Below are 20,880 nucleotides of genomic sequence, written 5' to 3' on the forward strand. Positions count from 1 at the left end.
GGAACAATTATTTACCCAGTGTTACATAGTACGCATTAACATTTATATTTTTTAACACCTCAATTCCTTTAAAATTGCATAAATTCCGTGCATTTATTTCGTTGGTAAACATTGGCAGAGTTTTCAGTTATGTATGTATTGATTTTAGTGAGGAAATTTTTTTGAACATTATTTAAGCTTTCAATTTGACTTTTGGTACACACAAGCAAATGCAAAGTTATTGGGGAATGATTATCCCAGTTTTCACAGAAACTATTTTTCTCTGAGATTTATTTGTCTAATTTATGGAATTATTTATTTTTGTTTACATTGTTTTAGAGACTTTAGCAAACGTAACGGCTTAATGTTAAATGTTGTTACGTCTAAATGAAAAGTACATGTTTTCTTGAATGTTTTTCGCGGATATTTTGTGGCTTATTTTATAAACTTTATAAATCTATAAAAACTTTGTTTAACCACTTTTTTATTGGTGCACTTTATCCAACCGGTTTCGACAAGAACCTTGTCATCATCATTTTAATTCTAAAACATTGAAATACTCATAATTAATTACCCTTCCCTTACCAAAAACTTCTAAGCACTCCATACACAATATGAAAATATGATTTAAAAAATATCAAGGTTCTTGTCGAAACCGGTTGGATAAAGTGTACCAATAAAAAAGTGGTTAAAACAAAGTTGTTTAATTTTATAAAGTACATGTTTTTATCATCAAGGCAAGTTAAAAGCTTTCATAAGAATTAGCCAGTTGATGCTGCCCGTCAATTGATAAATGCATTTGTACTATCTAGAATCCATTAATGTAGCAGTATATTATACGGGTCTACCAAATGACTTGACTGGAATCATTATTAAACATTGCACAGAGACTAATTTTTGGAATATCTAAATTCAACCACATCACTGAACATGGTTATGCTTTTGTATAAATCAATGCATAATACTGATACATTTTTTTTTTAAAGTTGTGTATTTCAGAAAATGTTAACGATATCTCACATTTCCACGCACTACAATCATTTCTATGGGTAGAGTGATCTTACCAGCTTGCAATTAGCGCACTAAATTTATGGAACGTGCTTTTGCTGTTGCGGGCCCGATGGCATAGAATGCTCTTCCGAAACAGTGATAATGAGATGAGAAAAAACACGCGTGTACCGAGTCTTTTTAACAATATTCTTTTCTCCATAACTCAATCGCAGATTTTTATTTTATAGTTTAATGGAAACGCCTTTGTGGTAGAATTTTATGAAAATAGCGGCATAAAAATTATCCAAAATGATTATTATTATACTTAATCAAATGATGCAATATGTACCTCTACCAATGGTTAACTTCTCACTTAACGATCCTTTGGAACTTTTAGTTTCAATATAAAAATAATTAGCGTGTTAAATTTTTATGACATTCATCCATAGTCAGTTTGTAATATCCCGAATAAATAAAATAAATAATTAATTTAAAGAAATAGTACATAATCATAAATAACTCGACTAAATCAAAAGCTGTCTGCATACAAAAACAAATTTCAGCTATTAGAAAGTTGGAATTACCCATGAATATATTTGATAGTACATATGATTAATGAATAAACCTGTAGGCTGATTCCAAATCAGAAGGCTAGCTGAAATATGAATAGTCATATTTTTAGAAATAATAAGCCTCCAAGTAATACTGGAGGTTCAATAAATTAAATCTAAATTGAATAACATAATTAAGTGCGCAGAATAATAATATAATCACTTGGGAAATTTAAAAGCAACAGGAACTCCTTTCTTGTGCGCTTTGCTGTCTCCCTGCAACAGACGCAAATAAACCATATTATTCTTCAAGAAATACAAACATAGAAATATATTTGTTTGAAATTTGATATCATAAAAATCAAATTTTTCAAGATGAATTAGGATAAAATATACCGTGACAGGAAATGCAATTGCCATTACTGTCGATCGCATCGCCGCAGTCGTACTGGCAAGTTAGGCTCTACTGAGACTAACCTTAATCTGCATCCAGTGGTGCGCAGGGCACTGCATCTGCGTGTTACGCTTCCAGGGTGATATTAAATAAATATGGGGATACTAACAGAGGGGCGGTCCCCCAGGAGCATGCGCGCCTTGTCCTCCTCGGGCGGCGCGGCGGCGGCGGCGCGCGCGCGGCGCCGGTGCAGCTGCAGCTTCTGGCGGATGGCCTGCGAGAGGATGACGCGCCGCGAGTCGGACTTCATGGCCAGCAGCAGGTCCAGCCAGGTCCAGGTCACGTTGTGGTACTCCAGCGTGGGGATGAGGATGGAGATGTCGCGCAGGTCCTCCAGGTTCTTCTCCTTGTTGCCCTTGTAGCTCACGCGCACCGGCACTTCGGGGATCTTGATGTAGATGAAAAGCTTGTTCTTCTCGGCCCTTTCCTGGAATCGTTACACTCCTACACTACTTAATGTCAACCATATGGTACCATTACGCAAAAGGCTACAAATACAACAGACAGCCTCGGAGCATCATCTTCAAAAGTGTACAGATATCCCCACACTGATTTAATATAACTTGTACTACTGTTGTTCCTATACCACCGCAATACAGAGCACATCACAATGCTCCTTGGAATCAAATCGTACCGACAATGGTTGTATACCTTCATTTTCTCCACGTCATCCTTCTGTTCGATCTTGACATAGAAGTTAGTATCCTTGGGTTTCTTGGCCTTGATCTTGTTCTTGCTGGAGCCCTTATCCGGCTTGAGAGACCCCCCGGCCTCTTCCTCGTCCATGTTGGCCTCCATGGAGTCTATGGTGTCCGGGTCCCGCTCGGGGAAGCAGAACTTCAGCATCGTGTTAAAGAATTTTTTGGTTAAGCCTAGTGCGAGAAAATTATTCCGTTAAATTAAAGTCCCTCGTGGAATGTTTAACATTATAGCGTAAATACGAGTAAGGAAGTTTTAGCGCTGTACCTATAGTAATGGGGACCACGTTGATCTCGAAGTGCTCCTTGACGGAGATGCCGCCCACGGGCGGGCGCTCGCGGCAGAAGAGGCGGAGCACCCGCTGTCGCGCCACGGGCATGTGCGAGCGGCCTTCCGTGGGCAGCAGCACCTCCGCGTACGGCTCGTTGGGCAGCAAGTTGGTCATGCGCACGTACCCCAGCTCCAGGAGGTGCTCCACCGAGTCGTCGCTCTTGGTGTTCTTGGTATACCTGCGTACGCAATTAATTACAGAACCTTCCGGACACGCGAAATAGCTCTGTCGCGCGTTGTTCGTATCTACTCACTGGAAGTTGGTGAGCACTAGATCGGCGATTCCGAGTTGCCCATCAGCGTCAGTGAGGCGCCACTGCGCGTGCTTGAAGCAGATCTCGTTGACCTTCACTGCGGCGGCAGGGCGCGCCTGCGTGGCCGGCGCGCGATACCTCGACTCCTGGTAGCACGCCACCATCGCGTGTAGTTCCTGAACACACAGACATAACATATAAATTGACTATGCCATAAACATGGCACATACACTAATTATATTATTTGGTAATAGTTTGGCAACCTCGGCCGGTGTGCTTATATCTCCTAGACTATATTTTTTCTGCGAGATTTTTTCTTCAATACAGCATCTAAATGGTTTTCAAACAGGGTAACCGTAGTTGAGTGGACAACTAAGCTAGGCGAGTTATTCCAGGCTGAAACTACTCTGGATAGGAAGTTTTATGAGTTGAGGTGGGACTGGCAAGGATAGAGCTTCCAGTGATGGCCCTGCAAGTTGATAATTGAATTGATATATGACTGGCCTCTTGCAAAGGACAGTCATAGCAACCATCTTGGATTTATCAATTTTTCTTTCTTCGTCATCCATCCACTTCTGGTGACTTTTATCTACCTACTTTACACTAGTATGGCGATGGACAGTTTGTAGACTTTCTCTGTGTTTTGAATGAATTAAGGACTCCATAATTACTATCCATATTTCAATAAAGGTCTTATTACCAGAATACGGATCTCGATTTTATTTTATATTTATAAATCTTGTAAATTTAAAGAAATATCTAATATATTGTTGTGTCGGGTGTCGAGTGAGGTACCTCTCCGTCGCGGGTGAGTTGGTCCTTGCACTGTGTGACGCGTCGCTGCAGGTCTTGCAGCTCCAACTCCTGGCCAGCACCCTCGCTGGTGGCCCGCTGCACCAGGTACGTCTCTTTCTCCAGCCGCCGCAGCTGCGCCACCAGACCCCTCACCTGGAACAACACGTATATTATATAAATAACTGGATAGTCTTCGATCTCCAATATTCCGATATTTGAATGGTACAAAATTTCAACCTGATTTTGAAGAAGTTGAATGGGACGGCGCGGGTCGAGCACTTGGTGCAGCTGTAGTTGGAAGCGCATCCTCGCGAGTCTCTCCAGAGCCCGCTTTCTCTGGGGCTCTACGTACAGCACCAGGTTATTCACAACATCCAGCAACATGGCGTACTGCAACATAAGTAGGGATTCCACCATTTGTTACAACTGATCCAACAAGAATATGTAGGTCACAGTCCATTTACTAAACGGTCGGGACCGTTCGGATACCGACCTGCAAGGAGTTGGTGCACACGTCGAGGTCGTGGTGCATGAGGGTGAAGGTGTCGCACGGCGTCTCCGGCTCCTCCCAGGAGTTGGCCGGGCCCGCCTCCGCCCCTCCTCCCGTCTCCTCGTAGCTCACGTAGTAGAACTCGCACGTGCATCGGGACACGATACGTTGCAACTGCGGGCGGAAGGTTCGGGATAATGTCATCAGCGAGTAGTAGCCCGGGAGCGGGGAACAGCGGAAGGGTGTCGGCGGGACGTACCTGCGGCGCGTCGGCGCGGTCCGCGCTGGGTCCCACGGTGGAGCCGAGCACGCCGCCCGCCGAGTGCCCGCTGCCCACGAGGCGCGGCACGTCGGGCAGCGCGGAGATCGCGCGCGCTCCCTTGTCCTCTATCTCCTCCACGCACACCCACTGAATGTTCTCTACGAGCGTGGCATAAACATAAAACATAATAAACATGATAAAAAGTATCTTATTTTTTAAGTAGATTTTCACGAGTCAAATTTAAACATTTTAATTTTCTCCATTTAAGGCATATTCACCCTTATAGACAGTGGCACAATGGATGACAAGGAGAGAGAAATAGAGAGTTCCAAGTCGTGTACTCACGGTGTAGCTGCTCATTGTCACGCGCGCTAACGGTGGCGTAGTACTGCATGCTCTGCAGGGAGCCGGCCCACGTGCAGCGCGCGCGGCGCAGGCGCTGGCGCACCTCGGCGCGCGCCGCGCACAGCACCACGTACCCGCGCGTCTCGCACCCGCGCAGCACCACCTGCGCATTCACCAGGGCGACTGGGGAACGCAAAGTGGATTACTTAACCTATGCACGGTCACGTGAGGGGGTGCTGCGATAGTAGCAGTACTTACTGAGCCAGTTGCAAATGGAGGAGTCGTCGGGGGCGGGGGCGTGCGGGGGCGGCTGGGTGCTGCTCTCGGAGAGGTCGTCCGAGAACACCACGGCCTTGTGCTCCGCCTCAGCCACCAGCTGGGCCAGCAGCGCGGCAGTCTGCCCGGCGCCCGACTGAGGACAGGCAGCGAGCGTTACCGCGTGGATACGGGAGGGATCATTTTAATTTATGTATAAAATTTTTATTTATGTATAAAATCAAGCGCTGATTTTTTTAGTCTACCAAGTTATATTTTATTGTTAAAAAAAAAAACACATAATTAATTTGCGACAATTGTTTCGCCTAGGAATGGCATTTTCAAACTAATGTGAAGATCAAATGGACTGACGGTCCTTAATTAGCTTTACAATTCTGATTACTTAGGTAATAGTTTTAACATGCGCAGTAATAATGATGCAGAGATCAACTGACCTGCGCTGCGGAGGCTGTGGGGGGAGTGGCGGGGGTAGAAGGGTCCGGGGCGCGCCCGTTCTGCGGCGCCGACTCGGAGTCCTCGCTCCGGAATATTTTAAGAGCGTCGGTTGACAAATTCTTCTTAAGTTGCTACAAAAAACAATTACTTTAGATCAGACAAAGCGAAAATTCAATTTTATATGCATATATTTGTTTGTTAAGATCTAAGGGTCTATGAAAAGAGAGTAACGCTTCAGTTGTTTCTTAATCATTTCATTTCCACCATGCGGTTTGACTATTTTGCTTGATTTATTTAATATTTTCTTTAGAACTGTTGACAACAATAACAGATATGCAAGTTACAAACCATTAAGACAATAAAATATTTGTTTAAACTCTAAACAAGATAACATATTTAATTTCAAGATATTTATAGGATATTTCTGCAGATATGTAATCTTTAAGCTATAGATTATGATGTCAACAGTCTGATCAGAGAAATCGATGTTTAAATTTTGGGTACCACAAGGTATATGTATCACACAAATTGTGCGCATTAACAAAGGTGTCACAGACTATCTGCAGAATGTGGGTAAAGTTAAAGTTAAACTACATGGATCTTTTATGAAGTCCAATACCGAATAAAATATGTATTATGATGAGGAATGCAAGGAGGAAGGATACATATGATAAATATAAATACAGTTATTTTTATTTTCATATTTCTGATGAACTGCAGGGTATAATATACATAAATAGCAATGAACAGAGGAACATCTCACTTTGTTCTTCATATAGGTGTCGAAGAGGGCGAAGGCAACGTCCCGGTTGGTCTTGGTCCAGGCCGCGCGCAGGTCGTGCACCACGAGGCGGTGCGTGGGCGGCGCGTCGTGGTGCGCGCCCGCGCCCGCCTCGCGCGCGCTGCCCGCGCCACCCGCCTCGCGCCCGTACGACACCTTGCCCACGCTCAGACAGTAACACTTCTCTACCGGCTGCCCGAACCACATGGACTGGAAGCAGAAAACAACGATTACATATTGTAATATTCTGGGACCAAAATGATGGCATCTCTCGTACTTACATATATGTAGTATCATTCTCTCATTTTCTTTTAGATTGTTAAGGATAATTTTTAAAAATCAGATTTTAAAATTTTAGCACTATCCACAGGACATGTTCTTTCTGCAATAGATTAGATTCTGGCACCTTTGCCAAGTCTACCAGATGAGAGAGCTTCTTCCAGCACCTCTTCCTGTTTGTCTTTGTCGACTTTTCTAGTTTGTCTGTATTTCCTCAGATACTATTTGCGAAGGGCAAAAGCTATCTACGGGTTTTCTGACTCAAAAACTGTTGATTACGGGAAATGTATTTTCAAATTGAACAAATTGAAAAGTTGAATCGGCTCCATCTGCGCATATTGGGATAAGTGATCAATAGAAGAAGAGTAGCGGCCCGGATATACTAAGGTTCGAATCCCGGTTACTTAACCTTTAAAATATACCGCAGAAACCTTTTTGTATTTTCCCAGAAGATAAGCAAGTAGACTAACAACATCTAGGTTATATGCGACCAGGTAGATTCCACTGTGTGACCAAATAGATAGATATAAATAGGTACCTCCTTGTCTGGGTCATAGTGCAATGCGGACTTGAGCCAGACCTCGGCGTCATTGAGTTCGCAGTTGACGTAGAGCGGAGGCCACGTGGCGCGCGGGCGGCGCCGCAGCCCGTCCCGCGCGGGCACCAGCAGCAGTGCGTGCTGCGCACCGCATGTCACGCGCCGCCCGCACACCTCCACGCCACGCTGCATGGCAAACGACATCCAGTAGCACACCTGCACACCACATGCCACGAGTTCAACTTTGAGACTAATACAAATGGTGAGTCACGAGGCGATGTCTATAAGTACACCGCTATGCAGAATAAAAAGGTTATTTAACTGAAAGTCTAAGTAACAGAATATACATTAATATACCCATACTCAAATTTCCAATGACAATATGTACATTAGTAAAAATTTGGATGAACTCTATAATTTTTGCACTCTATTTTTTAACGTGTCCAGGAGTGAGTTTCTGCGGACAAAACTGCTTCTCGAGAGTGAGTTTTTTTTTTAAAACTTTTTTTACTATTTTTATCATAGTCAATGCCATAAGCAACATATTTTCTTGAATAAAAATTATTTACACCAGTAAACATGATTCATATTAAAATTATTGATGTTTTATTTCATGGGCTTTTTTTGATATGATGTCACACAAACTTTGTTTTAAGTAAAATGTTGTAGGTAAAACAAAAAAATTATCTAATTAATATATTAGTAGATTTATATTATCCACTGACACTTCGTGATGGAATTGCATTTTTAATTTATTATTAGATTAAAACCAATATTTTTAGCTTTTCCACTTTTTTATTTGACCAGCGACCGGGTTTCGTCGACTGGTGATGATGTCGGTAACGACGAAACCCGGTCGCTGGTCAAATAAAAAAGTGGAAAAGCTAAAAATATTGGTTTTAATCTAATAATAAATTAATATATTAGTTTTTTTTGTGTTTAAATAAAAACACAGATGGCAGTACAAGTGCCATTTTAGAAATAAATGTCACCGGACTTCAGTAATAAGCATGGCCGTTCATATATGACCATACATACTCTTTTGAGGAAAGTTTTGCATGGACAACCATGTCCGGCCATACCATCCATCGTGGATATTCATTACGTTTTCAAGGTACAACATATAATTTTTTCCAAGTTAAGTCTTTAATGTCAAATTGTTAAATATATAATGAGCCAGTAATATGCAATACACAAACAAATTTGTGCAATGATTAGTGTTGAGTGATCAAATCCAAAAACCGAATTCAACATTTTTAGTAGTATGTAATTGTTACTAAATGTAGGTTTATTCATTCAAACCCCCATCGCTGCATCTAGTAACTATATTAAAAATTGGAAAAATCAATGGCAAAATAAAAGTAGAAGGACATAATAACGATAAGTCACTCGACTGTTTTAGTTATTTAAAAAATTTAATCGTTAACCACATTTACGTAAAAAACACAATAGTTTATTATTGTCTCAACCTGGAAGCGATGCAGCGCCAGCGAGAGGCGGGCGGTGCGCAAGTGCCGGGACAGCTGCGGACGGCGCGGCTTGGTGTTCCGGAACAGGGGCCCTCTACGCGTGGGGCGGGTGGCCCCCGACAGGATCTGCTTCAAGCTCTCAAACCACCTAGACAAATAGCATTACATCAACCAAATCTGCGTAGTTTAATCTATGAAATATAAATTATTATTTTTTATTTAAGTTAAAGGGAAATATAATCCGAGAAAAACCTTACCTCAGGGTGCTTCCGTATAGCAGCAGCACAGGACAATCACTGTCGTCTGAAGGGCGAGTCTCGAAGGAGAGGTGGACGCTGACTCCCTCAGATCGGAAGGCACGAAACGAATCGTGCTCCTGGTATCGGGAGAAATTAATCATCAATTGTAATGTGTGTCAGCGAGATATACGTGGAAATATAGAAATGGCAGTATGAACCTGGTTACTGGAGTACTCGGGTATCTTGTCAGGAGCGCACTGCACCACGGAGTGGTGGTCGTTGGGGTCAGCCAGACATAGCCACGACAGCTTCAGGGTGAGCCGCAAGTTGGGGAGAAACAGCAAGCGACAGTCGTCGTACTTGGAGGCCGTGCGCACATACACGCTCAAGTCTCCCTTGAACACCATCTTGGCTGCGAGCAACAGTAGAATAGATCATTATCTGCACCCAATATTCCAGTTATCTCACAAACATACTTACCAAAGTATGAAAATGGAAGATCTCCAACTGACCATATTAGCTACTCTTCAAACTAGTCATAAGAAATCCAAAGTCATTCCGAATTTCAACATGTTATGGTTGGTTGAGTTGTTTGTATTTTAAGCACACGGGATACAGTGACAATAAATTACTAGAAAAATGATGATTGTTACAGGATCAAATTTAGTCAGGATTTGTGAATACGAGTGTATGTCAAGTGACAAAATAGCTCAGATTCTGATTAAGATAAGTATTTTTGTGTGTGGGCCCTTGCAGGTGACCATCCTACCGTTAGTCCAGTCGAGCGCGAGGTCGGTCCAGGCGAGCTCCATCTCCTCGGTGGTGTTGTAGGGGTCGAGCGAGGCGTGCAGCAGCAGCGCGAGGCGGCGCACGCACAGCGTGAGGCGCCCGTGCGCCAGCAGCCGCAGCTTGTCCCACCACGGCAGCGCCGCGCTCGGGTCGCGGGACCCCCGCATCACACGGTCCCAACCTGACAACCATCCATTTTAACGCCCGAGTTTCTTTACACCGTTAAAGAAAAATGACATAAGGCACTAGTCAAAGACTGACTTTTACGTATCGCCCTTTAAGGAAACCCTGAAGGACGCAGACGCCCAGGCAGACCTCCAAAATGTGGAAAGATAGCTGGGAGTCAACATCCCAAGAGCGACAAGCGGAGGCACAAACAGATCCTTAGGATCTATAAAAAGAAGAAGAAGAGTTTTCTACAAATATATCTTGCTGGAGAACCCGTGGTCTTCAGTCCAACTAACAAAGCGTGTGATGAATATTTTAAGTAGGCGTAAGTGTGTTATGTGTCGCTTGCACTATACATCGCTACCAAAGAAACTGATACATGTCGAAATCGGTATATACTTTTATCAACTAACATTTCATAAAATCACTAACCACAAAGCTCGAAATATTAGTAATAAATCACGGCATATTACAAATTTGATTAATTTAAAAAGCCAATTTGTTTCAGGTTTATATGTAGATGTTAGCACTTACTGATGTTGCACTGCGCGATGACGGGTTCCCAGCAAGGCCCGAAGGCGTACGTGTACTGGTCCATCTCACAGTTCAAGTCGTGGTACAACTTCAGGGAAGTCATGCTCCGCTCTATCTGGATCGGGCCCCACGGAGCTCCTTGCTCCAAGGTCGTGAGGCGGCGAGCTGTGGGAAGACAAAGAACATCCCACTCTAACCTTTGTACTAAAATTACTATTCAAATTATAGCCACTCTAATAGACCCATATAATGTGGGTTTATTTTGAATTTCAAATCAATTTAATTCTTTAATAATAATAATGGCCACTTTACAAAGAGCTGTTTTTGTGAAAAATCAGCCGTCAAATATAAAACACTTAACTATTCAGTTATTATTTATTCACGTTTCTATTAAAACTTCCACAAAATATATGAGATTCACCATTCACTTTTTCCCAAATATCAGGCAAATCAGTAAACCAAATCCAAATAGAAAATTACTTCTTCTTGTTTTTTCGTTTTCAGCTGAAAATGATATTCCAGTTTCACCTTCATATACATACCATGATGATAATCCAAGTAAACATATATGCAACCATTTTTCTGTAAAAACGGGGATGCGTAATCAAGGGTGAAGAAAAATCTGAGAAAAATTGACGGCAATCTGATCATTTATCTCGGGTAAGACCTCTATCTGGCAATGTGTACCTCGGGGCGGGGGTTTCTGCTCGGCTCCCATGAGGCGGCCCCAGAGCTGCAGGTCGGCGAAGCGCAGCAGCGGCTGCGGGAAGTCTCGCAGCTGCAGGCGCCACTCGGCGCACCAGCCGGCCACCCAGCGGCACCACAGCGTGGAGAACTCCATGCCCTCCTCGGGCCACGGGCTGCAACAGGACACCGTCAGACGGGGAGCGGGAGGAAGGGCGGGCGGGGCAGGCGGGGAGGAGTCGGGTCGTGCACCTGTCGGGGTCCAGCTGCTGCAGGAGGCGGAGGCAGTGGGGCGTGCCGTGCAGCGCGGGGTCGGCGAGCAGCAGCAGGCGCGTGTGGCGCAGGCGGCAGCACAGCAGCGCTCGCCCGGCGGCGCCGGCGGCCAGCTGGCGCGAGCGCTGCACGTAGATCTGCGCGTTACGCCGGCCCAGCCCCGCATACAGCTCCTCCACCTTGCCCGCCGGCAGGAACAGGTGCGGCTTGCACAGCTCTGCCACCTGACAAACAAACAATTATACGGAATAAACCCCATTTTAACAATTGTCGGAAATAGACTATTATCAAGTCGATGTAAGCTCATATTGTACCTTGGCATCCAGCATTGTTTTTCTTTTGAGACTCTCCTTGTACTCGTCTTCCAAGAGTTCGTAATTGTCTCTCAATTTAACTTCAAATGGATCATCCGTCATTTCTAGAATGAAATCTTCCACCTGCGACGAAATTGATCATCGATAAAACAAGATACAAATAAATAAATGCGAATACAATTCTGTTTTAGGAACTAAAATTGAATTACCTTGATAAACAGGTCACTCGGGAGAGGGCTATCGGCGGTGAATTCTGTTTTTTTATAATTGTGAATTAGTTTTATCCATTTTGTTAAGGAGACAAATTCATCTTGTACCGCTTCCGCAAAGTTGTGTTCATAAGGGAATATAGCTCGGAAAGAAAGGATGGTGATGCCCCTAAAATTGATAAAGTCGTTCGAGTGACTTTGCAGTACTAATAGATAAGTAAAATATGTCCGAGAATTGTATAAAACTTACCAAGTCTTGTTCCAATCTAACAGGAATCCCTCGGCGTTCTGTCTCTCCTCTCGTATCTTAGGGCTGTTGTGTATTCTCTCTACAGCCAGCCCTTCCACGGTGAATATTTCCGCATCGTCTATTGCCAGGTGACAGCAAGTCCAGGACATGGAGAATCCATTGTGATCTCTACCCAGACTGATTTCGTCTGAAAGGAAATAAAGTTGTTATTACTCGTCGTTATTTTTGTTATGTCAAAATAAGAAAAGAAAGAAATTATGATGAAAATGTACCAAATGAAAACAGCATGTTGTGTTTATCGGAGAGTATCAGCCGTAAAGCGATGTCTCCTTTAAGCGTGACGCTCGATCGTCCGCTGCCATCTTTCGGTTCAATCGGTTCCTCTTGCTGGAGATTTAAGGAACTTCTGAAATCTTCTTTAAACAATTTAAAGTCTTTCACGATAGTCAAACACTTGAGGTGAAGGTTGGGACTCCACTGTCCTTCCGCCGGCTCCAGTAAATTTATACTCACATTCCCATTCTCGAACTCGCATTTCGTCAGCTTCATATAGCAAAACATTTCGGCCATTTCCTCGGCTCTCTGACAAACATAATGCCCTTTGAAAGGAACAATGTCCGCCATCTTAAATCCGGAAATGACCAGTCCTAGTTTAAAGGCGTTCTTTTCGACAGATATAGCGTCGATTCTGAGACAAATGCTGTTTTCAGCGAGGGCAAAAATGTTGAAATTGGTCAAGGACATGTTGATGGAGATGTCGCGTGTGAGTTTCTGGGGGGGGTTTTTTGTTTTGGCAGGTGGTTTGGTGTATTTGCGGTAGTCGCGCAAGCAGCGCAGGAGCAGCAGGACGGTGGAGGCGATGTCCGGTCCCCACTCGGCGCGCAGGCAGTCCAGCATGGCCTCCAGCTTGGTGGCCTCTCCGTGCGAGCCCCACTTGAGCAGCGCCACGCCCAGGAAGAGCGCCGTGCCCCACGAGTGGCGGCGCGGGAGCGGCTCCTCGCCCGCGCCCGCCTGCAGCCAAGCGCCGTTCACCAGCAGCTCCGCGCTCCAGTGCCGCATGCCGAGGATCAGGCGGGGCAGCGTGCCCGCGTACGGGGTGGCTAAAAACATACACACAATCGGGTAGAACATCCTTATTCGTGCTAAAGAGAATTGACAAAGAAACATGTAACAAAACATTATATCTTTGTTTGTCATTATAAAAGGGTATAAGTAAAGTAAGCTTCACATTTCTATAAATCGTTTTCACAAAATTAACCTTAAATCAAAATACACTCACAAAGGCATCAAAAGACAATCCCGAGACTGCAATACCAACATTAAAGTCAAAAATGAAATAAAGCGCACACCTCTGGTGTCAGCGAGCTGGTCCAGCTTGACCTTGAGGCTGGAGCAGGCGAGGGTGGCGAGGGTGGAGTGGTGCCCGTCGCGCCGCGCCCCGAGGGTGACGCTGCGTAGCGCGGCACAGCCCTGCACCACGCACGACTTGCACACCTCTTCCAGCCACTCGGGAACTTTACCAGACCCTAAACATCGACAAATAAGTCACAAAAATACCTACTAATATTTCATTTCTCTTTGACTGTTTGGTACACTCGCCTTGTTCTCTTCTTTCGAGTGCCCTTTCGGGAATCAGATCCAAGTTTGTTTGCGGAAAAGTGGTAGACCACCATCGGTACACGTCGTCGTGGTTGTAACACAAGTTGAGAACATTCACTATCAGGTATAGGTTGAGGACTTCTTTTTCCAGCTGAAATCACACCCACAGCACACATTCAGCAACAACTTCATAAAGCTAGATATGTTACGTCGGTCATATTTGTGCTCTTACCTTAGCATCGAGTTTCAATTGGTTCAAAAACAGTAATTTTTCTTTATTGCTGTTAATATCAAACTGGTCCATTTGGAACGCAAGATACACTTGCGGTAACCGAGGAGACACAATGTCGTCCGGTAGGTCCATTTCGTCTACAGAGTTTGGCTGACTCGCTGAAAAGCGGGCGTTGACCTACAAAAAAATACTTTTTTTTCAAAAACTAACGAGAACTATGGATAACCGGGTTGTGACATTTACTTCATGCACACAATTATGACATCTTGCATTTACTATTATATACAATTATTTTCTTAAGAACTGTTAACTTGTGTTTTTAAGTCTTTTTTACTATAATAACAAATAGTATATGTAAGTAAGTTACTAACAATTTAGATAATAAATTACCCATTTGAGCCATGAAGATGACATGTTGAATAAAATATGTAATTACTGAGATATAAACATTTTACTGTGCATCTCGCTCACTCCTGAACTCGATGGTTCCGAGTTGCTCTAGAGTTCCACGTCGCGAGCGAGATGGCAGCCACCGAGATCAACATATAACGAATTTAATGTGTTACTGTAAAAAAGGATATTTTTATTGAGATTATTTCCACAGATGTCAACAGTATGAGAATAAGCTACGTTTCGTGGCAAAAATCATACAATGTCAATACTCGGTAAAGAGAAAATTAGGTTTGAATGTTGGGTACTGTATGCTAAACGCAGAGTGGACATGATCCAGACTGTGTGCCAATCGTGGGTAAAAAGTTCATACTAAAATAGATCCAAAATACCTGAAGACTGTCGAGTGAAGAACAGAAATCAATTCTGCTATTATCCCTGACCCCGGTGATGCTCGTTGCGTAAACTTTTAGACTGAAATTCTGCAAAATAATAATAGGATTTGCAATAAATCTCACGTATGAAAAGGGTGCAATAAATTTATTTTCACAAAAACCAACGAAGCGTAGGAGTATCGCGAGTAAGCGTAGGGAAACATAATCTTCCGTTCCTACTTGAAATGTTTCTCATCTGCAAAGGCTGTCAGTAGCGAGTAGTCAATCTATGATTGAGAGAGTATACTTGCCCCTTGATTATCTTTCATCTTGTCACCGGGTATAATTCAGACTAGATACTGTTTGAACGGAAAAAGATTTCACACCTTGGGTATAATGGGGGCGATGCGTTTGAATAAAGGATCCGCATCATCCGGCGGAGCCGCTCTGGGAAGTGCGGGAGGGGAGCTGACCGCACCGGCACTCTTCTGCTCCCGGAGGAACTTGTAAATGCCTTCGTTCAAGATGGCTTTGCAGTTTGTGATGCTACACTGTACTTTCTATATTAACAAAAAAGTAAACAATTTTCAAATAAAATGGAAAAAAATTAAATATGACTGCCATAAATGCCGCGAGTTTACCAGAATATCATTTTTCCTCTAATCCCTATCCACACTCAACAGTGCATGGGGTACTGCATCGGAATAACGCAGAATTAGGTCGTCAAATATATAATCAATCCGGCACTCGGTTCTTGGATATAGCAGTGGAATATATTTGATGGGATAGTGATTTTGCATGAAAAGGAGTTGCCTTTGTGAAAGTTCCAGCCCCTCTGACGAACCATACCTTCCCCGGGAACTGTGGATCGACTGAGGCGATCTGCAATCGGATTGAAACAAAATTCAAGTGCGGGGTGGTAATTGTAACAAATGTATACATGCAAATGAAACAAAGCGTTCATACGCAACCGCTCATTATAATTTGAATGAAAAATATAAGGAATTGACAGTTAAATTAGATGGTGTTAATTAAAAAGAGGAAAAAGGATACCTAAGGCATTTGGGTTGTTTATCAATAGTCGTTGTAAGACGAGTCCCTCGAGCTAGTGAGTAAATAGCTCGAGGTGTGGATAGCGTTATATAGTAACCTCGACACTGAGCGGCGCCTCCACGAGCAGCGTCAAGTGGAGGGTGAGGCCGAAGGAGAGCTCGGCGAGGCAGGTCTGGTGCGAGGAGGCGGGGCGCGCGCGTTGCATCAGCTTGGCGCTCAGCTCGCCCAGCGCCGCGTGCAGCTGCAGGCCGGGCCCCGCACCCGCGCCCCCCGCCTGCGCGAGCCCCACCACGGCGTGCCACAACCACCCGCCACCCATCACATTCACCGACAGGTTGTGGATCCGCACCGACAACAACTGAAAACAACAACAAAATTACCTCAACTTACTATCATCCATTAGCTGCTATCGAACCTTTAAAATAAATAAATTTATTAAATAACAACGCAAAAGTACATCTAAATCCTTAAATATTAGAGCCATTTTCCTTAAGTTAAATTATATTACATTTAGTATACAAACTAATTTTTACATTATTTAACATCAAATGTATTTAAATCTTCTTTACTTACTTGCTTACTTATAACCCTTATCCGCACCCAATGGTGCATAGGGCACTGCATCGAATTGACGCAGTGTTATCTTGATCATTACTTACATGAAGGCAAGGTGATCACTCTTGCGCTTCAGGAACCAGTCCAGGGTAATATTAAATAAATATTACAGCGCAAAATCAGTAATATTTATTTTCATCCCCCTGGGAATCGAACCCGGGACCTCCAGCACGGTAGCTAAACACGCTGACTATTACACCACGGAGGCGGAAATCTTCTAACAATAAATATAACATATTTGATCATCAGTAGTACTTTTTTTTCGAGTTTACGCTATGCTCAAAAATGCAATACGTTTTGATTCCTACTGTTTGTCTATTTGCAACAGTCTCGCAACTGTCATATTCTCCATTCTTATCACTATTATCACTGATGAAAATGTTACATAAAGGGTAAAATTATTAACCCGCTAACTACCAGGTGAGTACTCACAAGTCACAAGTGTCATTATCTCCAGAGATACCTATGCATGTTATAAATAATGTTCCAATAATATAATAGAAACTGCCAATAAACACTCGATCTTGATAAGTAAGATGTGTAAGAAAGTCGTATGCGTGAACATGGAACGTTGAAGACAAGGCGAGCATTGAAACACGAGAAGTGTTGACTCTTTATCGGGCTAAGGCAGATGGATGGTCGAGTAGCGGGCACCTGCCACCTGGCACCTGGTACCTGGGCAAACACCACTACTCTGGTCGGCAACTGCATGTCTCTGAAGTCCAGGATGTCCCTGGAGAGCAGCTGCTGCGCCTCGGCGAGGGTGGCTCCCCCCGCGCCCCCCTCGCCCACGTCCTTGATCACGCGCACATCGCGTATCACCACAGACACCAGCTTGTTCACCTCCGAGTTTAGTAGACTACTGTGCAAGCTCACCTCCTCTATGTGCTGGGAAAAGAGAAAACCTTCATCAACGCGAGGATTCGATTAGACAATAATCTAAACGGTATTGAAATTAATAATACGCAAATATCGAAGGATATAGATCCATCCGGTTTAACTATGTTGAAGTTTGTTCACAAATTAGGCGAATTCCCGCAAAACAGAGTGTAATACCAGGCGTCAGCTCCTTGACCGGCTGTCGTTACTTCAATGACCCACTTTTTAGTTAGTCTTCTTCCATCTAGTAGCACACTGTTAATTCAGTCGATGCGCGATAACTAAATGGGCTAATAGCTACACTATGAAGGTGGATAAAATAGGAAACTAGCTAATTTTAGAAAGCGATTGTTCTCACTGACTCACCACAGAATACCCATTCTTGACAATGTTCACATCTTTGAAAATGAAGTTCGGCAAAACGATCCGACCGATTTTTAATTCTACTTTATATTTCTTCTTGAATAGCCATGCCAAAAACAGCGGTATAACCCTGCAATGAAATGTTTGTACATTTGTGAAAGGTATCGGGGTTAAATATTAATAAATACTATGAACCAAAAAAATAAACAAGAGCTACCATGATATTATGCAGATCACTGATATTACAAAAATTAAGAAGGCGATGAATAAATTCATTATTCATTATTTCTTTAACACAAATTATTTTATGATTATGTATTTGTAAACAGAAACTACCGTGACAGTTCTCGTGACGTCTAAATATTCAAATCCATAGATGAATAAATTGTCCTGCCAAAGCTTAAAATATAGTATCGAAAAATTTTACAGTACTTACATTGAGTGAGGATGGCCTACCTTGGACGATTGTTTAAAATTTAATTAACCTTTAATCAAATCATAACAAATAATCAAATTACATAAATAAATCATAACAGAACAATCCCCTCCTAGGACAGGTGCGACATGTACGCCTGCGCAGGAACTCAAACTATATATTTATTTTATTATTATTAACCCACTCCATCGCATAGCACTGTCATATTGATTGTTAATCTATGAAGTCAAGGAGATTAGTTTTACGCGTCAGGTTCCAGTCCAGGAGATATAAAATTAATATAAGAGTGAAATATCACTTCCATTTATTTTTATGCGCTCAGGAAACGGACCCAGGACCTTCAGCATAATAACCAAACCTCGGTTGACTCAATTGAGAATCTGATTATACTCTTCTTTGTCGCCCTCGTGAAAGTTCTTGCATCAGGCATTTTGTGTGACACGAATTATTTTCAATTCGGATACCAACTTGAATGTTTTTTTTAAATCAAAAACTGTGTTTAAGCTTATGTATCAAAATAATATCTTTAAATGTTTGTCCAATATATACATGTGTATATACTTTCGTTTAATAGCTTAAATAAAAAAGCATCTTTGACGAGAATAAATAATATTTAGGATTTTTTCTTTACATTTTTTACCATCTTTGTAATAAAATCGTTCAATTGTAAATGATTTCATCTAAAGTATTTTTTAACCTTTTACAATAAAGAAGGTAAAATTGATTTAGTTTAATGTTTGTGTTATCGATTATATTATCGATATCGAAATACATGTACATTTGAAGTTCAGATCATGAAATAGTTGAGATCACTCAACCTATGAAATGGTAGGTGGTGAGCCCAGTGAATACTCTCGCTTCCATCTCAACAAACTTGTTTATCTATGTTGAGATTTTAATAAAATCTTTATATGCATAGCTCCTAAGAGGAGTAAAATCCTGCATTTGAAAAGCAAACATTTGGAGACACTGAATATTGGTGATGTATTTTATGAAATGATTTCGTTCTTTTATATTTTCTGACATTTCTGACCTTTCTCTGTGATAACATTATTTGTACCAAGAGTAACTTTATGCCACTTTGTGTAATCTAATGTAAATGGCTATAAATAACACTTTATAATGATTAGCACTGAAAAACACAATTTAATCGGCAGAATTAAATTATTTTAAAGAAAGACCACTAAATGTTCATCCTCTCCTCGCATGTAAACTGAATAACAAAATGTTATTCCAATAACACTATCTTGGTTCAGCAACGATAGCCTGGATGACCATTGACCATGCAATCCGATCATTTTTTCGATTGCTATTTTTACTTGGGTATCTCTTATATTTTTCAAGAATATATTTTTACGCACATTTGAATATTTTATAAGTAATTTTAAAAATAAGCTAAATCGATGGACGTTCTATACGTTATTTCACAAATCACTTTTTAATTAGCTTTAAAATATTTTGATTAAAATATATACCATATGTAAAATACCATTATCAATATAATAATAACAATAATGATAAGTTTGTGATGTCCCGTTTCCCGCTCTGACTATAGCACCTTACCATAATGGATCTTTGTCAGACGGGAGGAATATCGAATTTAACATACTCAACCTATAAAGGATTGTATTATACTCGTGCAGTGTTTATAACAGCCCATATAATTTATATGTTCATTCAACACTTTCTTTTGGAAAATTTACCATACAAAAAACGTAATTTTCGCAAGTTGGCAATGAATGACGTCACAGAAACGATGGAGTTATTTTAATGTTGGTGTCATTGCTAAATTATTGTCGGCTCTATTTGTTGATGTCTATGGTCCACCCTCCTCATATTTGTATTACACAATGGTAGTGTAGTACAATTACAGCTCTATAAACCATCAACAATAAACTATATGATGTCATAAAACGTTCAATGACGGAAATTTGATGCGAACGAACGTTTTTCGTTTTTTTCAAATATCTAAAGTTTAAACTTTAATATCTCCCTTAGTTCCCTACAGATTTCAATAAGAATGTTATCGATAGTTTTGTGATTTTTCATATTAATTTATTAGCCAATAATCCAACATCGTGACAAAAGCCTATTATGAAGCTCCAAACCGGGACAGGTAGGGAAAACAAACAAATACAGTGGAACCTCCTATAACGTGCATAATTCGTTCCAGCATCTTACGCGTCAAGCAAAGTACTCGTAAAGTGAAACATTTTTTCCCATAGAAATCAATGTAAAATACGATAGTGCGTTCCATGCCGAAAAAATACAAAAAATTTATTATTTTTTATTAATGTTTGTTTATGTAATAACTTGAAAATTGTTAAAGAGTGTAACAACTTCAAATACAATTTATAATTTAAAAAAATGTGACAGATAATAAATTCTTTTTAACTAGAAAACTGCCTAAAGACTTTGTTTTAGCCGACGCTTCAAAATTTGGCGTAGCATAATCATTGAATAAATTTGTAGCGCGAATAGCCACCCCCTTATTAGGGTGATACTTCTGAATGTACGATGCAACAGTTTCACATGCTTACCGAAACTGTTTT

The 20,880-nt window shown here is 41.8% G+C and overlaps 1 protein-coding gene across 2 annotated transcripts; it reads right to left on the reverse strand.

The window, feature by feature from the left end:
* Positions 1–474: 474 nt before the first annotated feature.
* Positions 475–18,264, reverse strand: hob (bridge-like lipid transfer protein family member hobbit). Of its 2 annotated transcripts, XM_088259585.1 has the most exons (34): positions 18,110–18,264; positions 17,896–18,022; positions 17,326–17,538; positions 16,133–16,393; positions 15,369–15,542; positions 15,001–15,090; positions 14,219–14,395; positions 13,987–14,137; positions 13,737–13,913; positions 12,660–13,487; positions 12,388–12,574; positions 12,138–12,306; positions 11,929–12,051; positions 11,594–11,838; positions 11,345–11,517; positions 10,658–10,822; positions 9,936–10,136; positions 9,385–9,578; positions 9,185–9,303; positions 8,928–9,075; positions 7,459–7,674; positions 6,624–6,851; positions 5,860–5,991; positions 5,408–5,561; positions 5,150–5,332; positions 4,802–4,962; positions 4,546–4,716; positions 4,290–4,442; positions 4,053–4,205; positions 3,258–3,433; positions 2,941–3,182; positions 2,626–2,846; positions 2,084–2,401; positions 475–1,796 (listed from the first exon to the last, which is right to left on the reverse strand). In XM_088259585.1, the coding sequence occupies exons 1-34, from the start codon at positions 18,166–18,168 to the stop codon at positions 1,740–1,742; spliced, it is 6,546 nt and encodes a 2,181-aa protein (XP_088115711.1). In that variant the 5' UTR covers positions 18,169–18,264; the 3' UTR covers positions 475–1,739. The 2 variants fall into 2 exon arrangements, with proteins under 2 accessions (XP_088115711.1, XP_088115713.1); XM_088259587.1 differs by lacking the exon at positions 9,936–10,136.
* Between the last annotated feature and the right edge of the window lie 2,616 nt (positions 18,265–20,880).

This window comes from Brachycentrus maculatus, unplaced genomic scaffold (genome assembly GCF_059751285.1).
Source record: "Brachycentrus maculatus isolate JH-2025_06_01 unplaced genomic scaffold, ASM5975128v1 h1tg000118l, whole genome shotgun sequence".
NCBI lineage: Eukaryota > Metazoa > Arthropoda > Insecta > Trichoptera > Brachycentridae > Brachycentrus > Brachycentrus maculatus.